The following is a 12,500-nucleotide window of genomic DNA, read 5'->3' as shown; positions in this document are numbered from 1 at the left end:
ACAACATAATCTGATAAACAATTTTGACAACAACTACCCATAAGTGTCATGACTACATAACAAATTGGAATTTTGGGAAAAATGCTAAAAGCCTTGCTGATATCACCAGAAGCACTCTGTCCCTAGGCTCATTACCGGCCCTTCTCCTCACCCATTCACAGCAGGATGTTGATTTCTGCTTAGACTGAGGGGTTTAGGACTTGCACACTGTTTCCCATGCAGACAGCTTTCTTAAGGGGACCATCTCTGGTGGAGGGGTGGGTAGAGGGTCATTTGGAGTTTACTAGCCTATGGTATGCTTACACAAATAAGGAAACTACCAAATGACAGTTAGAGCCCAACTCGAGTTATTTCTTGGGAGTAGCAAGGGTTCCAGTGCCAACAGGTAAACTAAATACACAGGTAATTAGTGCCAAGTATGGACTTTTGCTTGTTGCAGACTTGCATATGGCATTTGCATTGTGTACAGATACAAGTTCAGTAAATGTCCAAAGAACACTTTTATAACAATATCAGAAAAAAATGAAATTTATGATGATTTATAATGAGATATTTTTAGAGATTTTTCTTTAAAAATGTAAGTTTTGTGTACATTTACACATGAAATATACTTTTCATAGAGAGACTCTGGTAATCAGCTGTAGCTTATAAGGGGGTCTCTATCAATATCAAGTATGAAATATCGATGTTAAAAAAAAAAAGTATAAAAAATGATAATATTTTGGTTTGGCTTCACCTCCAACAGTCGATATCATCCACCATCGTCAAATTTCTTTTGATTTAGTTGCACTTCAATACGAGGCAGATTTTTGAACTTCAGAAAAATAGCCAAAATATCAATTATTTTATGATGAAAATGATAGTACATAACCATATATAAAAGGTTATTGATATCTTTCATTCACTTCCACATCAACTGCAGTAAATACCAAACCAAAATAAACATTTAAAAAAAGCCCAACATTTACCTTTAGGTCTGTGAGATCTCATTTCTGATTCAATTCTGGCCTTGCGCTCCTCCGCCTGTCGCCTGTCAAAGAAACCTTAAATGTGATTAAGGTGAATTGAATTTCAAATCACATGTTTTCTTACTGTAAAACATCTCAACTCTAGATTTTAAAAATCACAAAAAAAAAATTCTTTGTGTTAACCTTTAAAGGACAGGCCATCTTATGATCTGATGTGACACATCAGTGTATCAAACAATCACTCCTACCTACTCTAATGAAATTCACACAAAAATAACTTTGTCTAGTATAGCATGCCCTGTCTCCTGTGGCTAAGTAAGTGACACATCATTTTGGGGTTAGTGGAAATTACAAGACAAACACACACACACAAAGACACAAAGACACAAACACACAACACACACACACACACACACACACACACACACACACACACACACACACACACAACAATATATATATATATTATATATATATATATATATTATATATATATATATATATTATTATATATAATCATATAATATACATAATATATATAATATTACATATATATATATACTACATATACATAAATACATATATAATATAATATATATCATATATATACAATATATACATATATATACATATATATATACATATATATCATATAATATATAATCATATATATATATATCATATCATATATACAAATCATATATAACTTACATACAATACACATATAACACAAAACACACATATATACACTACAAACAATATATCACACACAACATCACCAACCACATATAATATAACATATAATACATATATATACATAATATATATATAATATATATACATATATATATAATATATATATATATAATACATATATATAATATATACATTTTATACATATATACATATCATATATATATATACATTATAATATACATATACATATATACATATATAATACATATATATACATATAAAATATATATATATCATATAGAAATAGAAGAGAGAGAGAGAGAGAGAGAGAGAGAGAGAGAGAGAGAGAGAGAGAGAGAGAGAGAGAGAGAGAGAGAGAGAGAGAGAGAGAGAGAGAGAGAGAGTTATTATTATAACATTATCAATAAAAATGGTTATAATCAAAACAAAAAAGTAGTAATAACTAGTATACAAATAACACAGAGACAGACAGACAGACAGACAGACAGACAGACAGACAGACAGACAGACAGACAGACAGACAGACAGACAGACAGACAGACAGACAAAAACACAGACAGACAGATACATACACAGACAGATACACAGATAGACAAATACACAGATAGACAGATACACACACAGACAGATACATAAATTTGGATTTAGATTTAGATTTAGATATGTACACGTATTGATTACTGAAACAAATATATTGCTACATAAAGGTAGTAAAAAAATAAATAAATAAATAAAAAAAATAGAAAAAAGCAGCTCTTTAAACAAAAGTAAATGATTCTTGAATACAAGGCATCCTTTAACAACTTTAACAACCTAAAGCTATTAATTTTACTGTAAAAGCATACAAATAAAAAAAAAATTTATATGGTACTGGGAAAAAACAATAAAAATAATATTAATAACAGCAGGAATATTATCCAGTGGCTAAAATTTTCATATTTTTGTACCTCTCCATTTCTGCCTTTTCTCGTGCCTTCTTTTCATTTTCTAACTGTTCCCTTAGCTTCTCCTTATCCTTCCTCTCCTTGCGCATACGTTCTATCTGTTCCTTCAAAGCTTTCCTCTTGTCTTCTTGCTTGCGTAGTTGCTCTTGCTCCTGTCCAAATACACAGCATATGAATATAATAAATCATGCTTTGAAAACTAATTAATCATCATCATCATCAGTAGCAGGAACAATTCAAGAATAATAACAACAATAAATGTAGTAATAATATTAACCCCTATGATCTAGATGATGTGACCATCATGTCATGGAAAAATGTAGTTTAAGGAGCATGTGACATGAACATGCTGTCACGGGAAAAGCTGGCTGAGGGCCAGGGTGATGGGAACTTGGTCAGATAAAGGGGTGATGGGAATAGTGCAATATGAGTGCACACAACTCTTGGATGATGATTAGGCTTAGTAGGCATTTAGAAAGGGGCTTTAGCACTATGTCCCTTGATAAAGGAGTGTGGAATGTACCATCCATAAGCCATGATTGGAAGAGCACAAGATCCCGGAAGGATGTTATTTCCATGCTCAGGAATCCTTTCTTACCCACTGTGACTGGCAGTGCAGGTTGTATTACAGAAAATTTAAAATTACAAAAAATTTATTTAAAAACTACAGAAATAACAAAATGTTACTAATTGATATCATAACTGCATAGTTATGGACTACCTAGAGTGATGATATTAAGTCTGTGCAAGGACAAGAGTCTATTACCCTCTGGATAAAGCAAATTAAATGACAAATATCGATATAGGAAAATGGCAAAAAAGCTAAAGACACTTATACAGTAAGATATAATAACAGTGCAAAGGGGAAGCATGGAGTCTTGTCACTGCACATGCCACACACCCGTCAGAGTAATAGTAGTAGTAGTTGTAGTAGTAGTAGTAGTAGTAGTAGTAGTAGTAGTAGTAGTAGTAGTAGTAGTAGTAGTAGTAGTAGTAGTAGTAGTAGTAGTAGTAGTAGTAGTAGTAGTAGTAGTAGTAGTAGTAGTAGTAGTAGTAGTAGTAGTAGTAGTAGTAGTAGTAGTAGTAGTAGTAGTAGTAGTAGTAGTAGTAGTACTACTACTACTACTACTACTACTACTACTACTATAATAATAATAATAATAATAATAATAATAATAATAATAATAATAATAATAATAATAATATTAATAATAATACTATTATTATTACTACAACTACTACCAGTGCTATTACTATCAGCACTAGTAACACTACTACCACTATTACTATCATTGTTACTACTACTACTACTACTACTACTACTGAAAACAACAACTATATAATAATAATAATAATAATAATAATAATAATAATAATAATAATAATAATAATAATAATAATAATAATAATAATAATAATAATATAATACATAATACATATAAATAAAACATTAATAACATAATAACATTAATAACATAATATCATATATCATATATCATAATATCAATAATATCAATAATATTTAATAATATATAATATTATATATTTATATTATTTATTATTATTATTATTATTATTATTATTATTATTATTATATATTATATATTAATTACATATATTATATTATATTATATTAATATATAATATCATATATACATATCATATCATTATCATATATATCATAAAAATAATATAATAATAATAATATATATATATAATATAATAATAATAATAATAATAATAAAATAATAATAATAATAACAACATCAACAGTAATGATAATAATAATGTTAGCATTAATAAAAATGATGATGATGATGATCAACTTGCTTCCAATGACCGTTTACCATACCTGCTGTTGTCGAAGGGCTTCTGTGATCTGTTCTGGCTTGGGTGAAGGTCCCAAATTGAGATTTCCTAACTGGCCTGATAATGCTAAGTTGACCATTTTCCATAATTCTTCATTCTGCTTGTGAACCTTGTTATACTGACTTTCCTGTTGGAAAAGTTAAGAAAAAGGTAGAACTGTGCTCAATTTTTTATTACCATCCTTCCACTATCAAAGTAGAAAAAATGTAGTTCCACAGATAGGTAAAAAAAAATCTTGGAAAACTTACCATTTCTGTACTCTTTATCTGCAGTTTCTTAATTTCCTCCTGTAGCCTATCCTCAGTCTGTTTCAAAAGTTTGCGGCTCTCTTCATCCTGTGTCCTTTCCAGGGCTGTTGCAGTCTCCTCCATCTCTTCTATCTTTTTCAATGTATCCTATCAAAGAGGGAAAAAAGTTTACTAAAAGACTAATAGACTGAATGATTGCCTGACTGTCAGAGTCACAGATATATATATATATAGCTTATTTATTTATATTTTCCTCATTTTTCTTCTTTCCATCATTCCTTAACTTAATGCGACCAAGCATTAACATATAGTCGATGGTCAAGTTTTTGACCAAAGCCTAGGCAGCAACGTTGTCATGATGCTTTGTGTGGCCTTGACATTCTTCACTAAAAAGTGTGGAAAGATCATGCAGAGTGGATCTTAACACAGAATACAGCCTACTAAGGTTGTCATAGATTTGTAAATAAAGCCTTCTAAAATGAAGATGCATAGCCAAAAATGACTGAAATCACAAAACTATGACCTCAGAGAGAGCCACACATGAACAGCAAGTCCATATTATAGGTAACTCAGTGGGTTTAAGACAGTTAAAACTGGCATATTCAATGCAAAAAAGTTCTAAATTCTTTCTAAATCTATTTGACTCTGGGTATTCAGTGCTATTTTATATTACTGGAGTACACTGTCCTAGCTTTTCCTTTTCATTATTTTCTTTAATAAACCTCCAGATTTTACTATACTTTTTAATCATTATTGGGCAATCAATATGTAGCTAAAACTTATATCTATACCAAATACAAAAAATAAGTTTTGTTATTCAAAAAATCCTTATTTGTAATGAGCAAACACAAAGCATCTAAATATTTGTCATTCATATCTCATTCAGTGGATCCCTTTCTTTACCATTCTCATATTTTAATAGCTAAAGCAGAAAGAAAATATAGAAGAAGGCAAGTTAATTTCTAACATTCCCCTTTATACAACAGCCTCAAAGCATATTTTTTGACTACTACAAGACTAAACAAAAAAATAAAGAGAGACAAAGTGAAAATAAGCCAATGCACTTTAACTGAAGTGTAAACACCCACCTGTTCCACTTTCACAGACTCTTCAAGCAAAACCTGCTCTTCTTCCAATTCATCTTGCTTCCTCCTTAGGCTTTCCAACAAATCCTTGGGCTTGAGTGCTCGACTGGGGATGGAGGGCAGGCTGTCAAATTTGTCTGATGGGGTCTGTCTGCTTCTCTGGACATCAAATGACTTGTTGGAGTCTTTGGTCTCCCAGGTGTTGACATTCGAGCCTATTGCTGCCTTGACAGGGCTGTCCTCAGGCTTGGCAAGATTATTAAATACTTGGTTATTGCTGATGTAGGCATCATTGTTGTTCTTGCCGTCCATCATCATCTCTTTATCTAGATTAGAAGGTTTTAGGTCACGTATGACACTTGGGGCTGGACCTGGAGTCTTTCCCGGAGCAGTCTGAGGCTTACCGTGTGGACTCGGGGACGGAGTTAATAGGAAGGCATTATCCAGATCTGGATATTCAAAATTAACTGCAAAAATAAAGAAAGAATAAGCAAACCTGCTGCCGAAAAAAAGCAATGGTTTGTAAAAAGTAGGCATTAAACTTGGATTATATGTTGTATACTACATGCTGCCAACTTTTCCCCAATGAACTATTTTCCAAATTCATATAATTGTGAAATACAGAAACATACATTCAAAGTATTTTTTCTTTTCATGTGTAAGCATATTCTCGCAAATTATTAATATGACAAAACTTGTCTGTGATGTTTCTAATAAAATATAAATAAACAATAAATCAATAAAATAACTAATAAAAAATAAAGGATACTAAAATATTTAAGAAAAATTATAATATGAAAATTTTATAATTAAACAAATAAACAAAGTGACAGTAGTATTTAATACAGCAAATATAAAAGGCAAACTCACGTGAATCTTGGTCTATCTTTGGGGTGGTGGACGAGGCTCGTCTCTCCACTGTGGGGTTGGTGGTATGCATCGGATACATGAGACGCCACATATCATATCCACCTTGTAGCACCCATGGCTGGCTCTTGTACTCTTTGCCTGGATCCCACTGAATCAGAGTAACCATATTATTTTCTAGCTCCATCTTTTGATTACAGAGTACAGATTTTCTTTACCAAAGTCTATGTCAAAGTACAAGCATAATTCTAAACGTTTATTTTTATTTATTTTATGGATCTGTACAGGTCAACTATTGCTGCTAAGTAGGTCCCCCAGAGAATAATAATCTATTCCAAATGGGACTTTTTATGTTGAACTTTGAAATGCAGCCTAAACACATTCAGAGTGAACACCACTTTTATAGTGTAAAATGTTGAAAAGTGACTACAAAGATAATATGTTGTGACATATGATAGTGAAATGGAGGCAAGTGATACTGACTGACAACATAGGATTCATATCAGGATGATTTAGGGAACTGTAGCTATGATCTGTTGTCTGAGCCATAGAATGATGAAAGGAACATACACACACATGACATACACATGCCAGGATACAGCACCAACTGCTTATGGAAAGAACAGCTTCAGTTTTTTAAAAATGTATCATATCAATATGTCCTTATTGTATTAACTGTTTTCATTCTTATCAATCTAATAGCAGTTGCAATTATGTAAAACAATCTTCAAACTAAATAACCTTTTATCATAATAACCCTTGAGAACTGCAATTCCTCTACCTTGTTTGCTCCCCAACCCAACTAAAAAAGGATCTGATTATTATTTCAGTAAGGCAAATTACGGTTCCTTGCCATAATAGTTCACTTCTACACACCAGAAAACGTAAATTTCAGTGTCATATATCAAAAGTATAGAACATCAATAGAGCATAATTTTTTAAAAAGTCAACCTTCATGTATGAATGAAAATAGGAACAGATTACTATTAACATGTAAAGAAACTATATATCAATAATAAAAAAAAATCATGAAACAATGAAATATATATTTAGATGTATTTACATGTATCTAGATGTATAAACTGTAAAAAATATATATAAACCTTTAAGTACTCTTTGATATGTAATAGTATGAGGGGGAATGTGGGAGAGCAAACAACTGGTAGTATAGCTAGAAGAAATATGTCCTACAATATCAGAATTACTACTTCATACTCACTACATATCCTTCAAGAAAGAGGCAGGGAACATAACTGCACAATTGGCTAAAGGAGAGTAAGGCATACAAGGGGATCATGGATAAGGCTGGAGGAAACTTGCCACATATTACTATATATAGTTGTTTACAGTATGTCTCACTGATAACAAAAAAATCATTGACAAGAAGCCTACCAGTTTTGAAAGACCTTGCACAACTGCAGCGAGTATGTAAACTTATTATATTACCAAATAAGGATAGCTACATAAGCCAAATTTTCATTTAAAAGATGAATCTGAATAAAACTAGGCCTGTATAATTTCCTCCTCTGGCTTGTCTGTCCCCGTTAACCACAAAAGAGGCCTGATTTTTCAAGTTTCCCCAAGGCAAATTTTGGTCTTTGATATTCCAAGAACTTAATTCAGCATACCAGGAGACAGGACACTGTAATAGTTAATGATAACTAATAAACAATAATCATACAGAGCTACATTATATGTATATGAAGTCTTAAGTTACTGAGGGACAGGAAGGTCTACAAATAAATCAGTATGTTCTGTGAACTCTTATAATTCTCATGCACTGTTTAACTCAAAAAACTATTTTAAAATATCATCCATTGGAAAATAATTTTTTAGTTTTTTTTCTAATTGCTAGGCTTATTCAAAAACATTTTGTTTTTCAACAATAATCTAAGAGTTTGCAAAAGATGCTATCAGCATAACATCTGCACTACAATAATTAGCCAAAAACATGATATCATTATCAAAGAGATCCAAAGCAGAAAAAGTGAATGTGAAATGCAAGAGGCACAGAAAGTATTGCGAAGCTTCTGAAACCTGAAAGGGTTAATACATATACACTATGATATGAATGCAAGATCTATTGGACAACTTAAATTTTTCAAATACTGTGATAATTAAAGCCTAAAGAAATCTGAAAATCAAACATCTCCAAGCAATGTATTAGTCTGTACACCAAAATTTATTATACAGTAAATAATATGATGTCAAGTGGTCATCAAAAGATCATGGATATCTTCTACTCATCAACTTCCATGTTTTTATGTTTAACTAAGTAAATATCAAATCGTCTACCTCATCACCCTCTAATTAACTCAATTTTCTCTTACCTTCACCATAGCATCTATGAGGCACCTGAGAGGAGCTGGCAGAGGGGGTTGTTCTGTCACCCAGTCCACAAGTATGAGGAAATCTACTTTGTGACGCAGTGTGACCCAAACGTTCCGTGCACTATCATCTAGCTCACTACCTATTCTTCCAGCTGTTAACCTATTGAAAAAAAGAAAAAAAAGCTTTCTTAAAACTTCAAATCAAATCAATAACCATCCATTAACCCCTTGGATCCAGGTGCTTGTAGGCTAGGTGCACATGAACACTCATCTGTGATGTCAAGACTTCTTGCTTCCCCACTGCAATGTTATTATCTATTTGACATTAGCATTTTTTTGCTTTTTTCCTATTATCAAATGTCTATATGTCATTTCATATACTGTATTCAGATATTAACCACATGCTGCCAGGGAAAATGCATAAAAATGGGGAAAATGCTGTAATCATTTTTTTTGTGTGTGAAATGTCTCTGCACATAGATGGCTCTGGTAGTGCTCAGCCACAAAGGAGTCAATTAGAAGACCTTCTGACCTTTCCTAATTCTCCTTTCCTTGAACTGACAGGAAAAACGTTAATTACTAGAATGTTATAAACATTAGTGACAGCAAAATTAGATAACGTAGAATATTTTCATTGATCAAGGAAAAGGGTAAATGGGAGAGACAGGCAGTACTCATTATTGGCTCATTGGTGACTTAATACAAGTGTAGCCATCTATGTGTAAAAACATTTAATAAAGTAAACTCACAGTGGGCATGACATGCCATGCCCATCAACAATGGATAATAATAGACTGTCTTCCTTGCACAGACTTCATATCATCTCTCTAGGTAGTCCATAACAACAATAAGTAACATTTTGACAACTATCTTTTTTTTTTTTTTTTTTAATTCAATTTTCAGTCACAGCTGCCACTCACTGTGGGAGGAAGAGAATCCTGACCATAGAAAATATCCTCCTTAGAGTCAGCATGCTTCCAGTCATGGTTCATGGATGGTATATTCCATATTTGTTTGCCAATAGGAATATTGCAGGAGCCCCATCATAAATGCCCACTAAGACTAATCATCCTCTAAGAGCTTTATGCGCTTGTGGTGAGTCATTCCTGTCATCCCAGGCTTCAATCAAAATTCTCATGACAGTATGTCCTTGTCTCCCCTGCCCTCAGCCAAATTCTTCAGTCAATTTTTTTTCATAACCTGATGGTCACATCATCCGGATCCAAGGGGTAAACTGTTGATGCATTTATACATGCACTGGTGGTTTTCTTTTTCACATGTGCTTACTCACCAACGATTCAATTACTAGGCTTACTTAACCATACAATTTACCCTTGTCTTTAAATTTTCTTGGAATTTTTTTTTCAATTCTATTATCATTGTTTTTAACAATAGCAATAATGATAACAATAATGATAATCATGATAATCATAATAATCATAATCATCATCATAATAATAATCATAATCATGATGATGATGATGATGATAACAGCAGCACTATTCATAAAAACAATAATAGGAATAGAAATAAAAACTCTTTTCCTAAAGTTAAGGACCTACCTTAATGACTAAACACTTATGGAACTGTCTAGGTGTAAAAACTATAGTGGACAGTGGGTAAATTAAATGTATAAAAAATAACAATTATTTTTCCTGTCAGATATACAGTTATGGAAACATAATATGAACACCATTCTATAAGAATTATCTAAAACTGTAATTCTTGTAGGGAGGGGAGAGAGAAAAAAAATCACAAAACAAAATATTACTCACCCTGGTTTCAATATTTCTTCAGGAATATTCATCACATTAGACACCTTCATTTGGGATTCCAGAAAGTCCTCTCTGGGTCTTGCATCAAGGATGAGATAGGAGGAGCACCTTTCCTTTATGAGGGAGTAAAGTTTCTTGCATGATATACAACCTTCTTCCACTAGCAACCCTGGAAAATAAATACTCATAAATAAGAAACCCTTACATGATGATGATACATGATGCAGTCTGTAATCCAAGATGGGAAGTATCAGGATGCATATCTTATACCATTAGCTGTAGGTGATGATGGGGTTTTGGATGTTTCAGTGATCTTCTTTGCTTGCTTTTCCTTTTCAGCTTGCTGGCTTTTCTCTGCTGCTTTCTTTTCCTCTTCTTGCTTTTTCTGTATTAAGGCACTAGACTTGCTTTCATATCTGTAAGGAACAGAACCTCTATTGTATTTGTGTAGCTACCATCACAGAAAAATATTTCTTTTGCATTCATTACATAAAAATACAATGTCTGTCATCTGGGTTCATATATTTACACATCACTGAAAAAATAATTCATGATATCTAAAACAAAAGATAAAGTAATTTTTTTAATAGTAAGTTATGAATTACTAAGAATTAATCAAATCAAATCAGTGGAAATTTCACCTTCAGCTGAGGTTAAAGTATATATCAGCATATAAGACAAAATTTTAACATTCAACCCAGGGGATGTCTTCACAGCAAGTATGAAATTTGAACCATAACTTTCTGAGGTTTACAGTGTTACCAACAGTGATAGAGATTAGTGTAAAACTGTGTAGTACATTCACATAGCTCTTGTTCCTAATTCCAATTATCATTAACTAAAAATTACCAATCAGTTTGGGAATTTGCACAATAAATGGAATAAAATCGATCATTAATTTATTTAACATTCCATAAAAAATAACAGCACCAACACTCACAAAGGCTAGTTGCCATTAGCAACAGCTGTCAAAAAGTACTATTCTTATAATTTAGATACAGTCATATCAAGAGTTTCATGAAGGAAGCATAGAGTTTACAATTTTAAGAAAATGCCTGCAAAATTTCTAATATATACTAATATATCATGCAAAGGTTAACCAGTAATCCAATTTCAAGAACATGACTGAGGAAACCACCAAACAACTGTAAGAGCCCACCTTGGGTTATTCCTTGGGTGGAGCAAGGGCATAAGTGCCAACAGGTAAGCTACTAATGCTGGTAATTAGTGCCAAGTATACCTGTTTGGACTTGTTGCAATCTTGCACATAGAATTTGATGACATTGCGCATAAATATGAGTTTGTGAATGTCCAAAGAACACTTTTATACCAATAACAAAGAATGAAAATCACAATGATTAATGATGAAATATTTAGGAAATTTTTTCTTTAAAAATGTAATTTTTGTGTATATTTATACACAAAATTTGCTTTCCATCAAGACTCCCTGATAATATGCTGCAGTTTATAAAGGGTGTCTGTAAGTATACTGAATATGAAGTATTAATGTTAAAAAATAAAAGTAAAAATAATGATAATAATATATCAGTTTGGCTTCCCTTCAACAGTTAGTATCATCCAACCTCTTTAAATTAGTTTTGATTTGAAATTGGCATTTCCGTTGTAAAGAGCACTTCAATGTGTTTCAATATGAAGGGTATTTAAGATACGGATTTTTTAATTCCAGGAAAATAATC

General features: G+C 32.0%; 1 protein-coding gene across 1 annotated transcript in view; it reads right to left on the bottom strand.

The window, feature by feature from the left end:
• Positions 1-12,500, bottom strand: part of LOC119582686 (ubiquitin carboxyl-terminal hydrolase 8-like) — a 39,662-nt gene that overhangs the window by 19,056 nt on the left and 8,106 nt on the right. Inside the window, exons 5-13 of the mRNA XM_037931106.1 lie at positions 11,074-11,219; positions 10,804-10,972; positions 9,029-9,188; positions 6,702-6,849; positions 5,835-6,298; positions 4,747-4,893; positions 4,482-4,625; positions 2,633-2,781; positions 969-1,030 (exon numbers count right to left, since the gene is read on the bottom strand). Coding sequence (XP_037787034.1) covers positions 969-1,030; positions 2,633-2,781; positions 4,482-4,625; positions 4,747-4,893; positions 5,835-6,298; positions 6,702-6,849; positions 9,029-9,188; positions 10,804-10,972; positions 11,074-11,219 — 1,589 coding nt within the window. The remainder of the gene's footprint in view (positions 1-968; positions 1,031-2,632; positions 2,782-4,481; positions 4,626-4,746; positions 4,894-5,834; positions 6,299-6,701; positions 6,850-9,028; positions 9,189-10,803; positions 10,973-11,073; positions 11,220-12,500) is intronic.

Source organism: Penaeus monodon, chromosome 2, assembly GCF_015228065.2.
Source record: "Penaeus monodon isolate SGIC_2016 chromosome 2, NSTDA_Pmon_1, whole genome shotgun sequence".
In the NCBI taxonomy this organism is placed as follows: domain Eukaryota; kingdom Metazoa; phylum Arthropoda; class Malacostraca; order Decapoda; family Penaeidae; genus Penaeus; species Penaeus monodon.
This window is presented reverse-complemented; position numbering and strand designations above follow the sequence as displayed.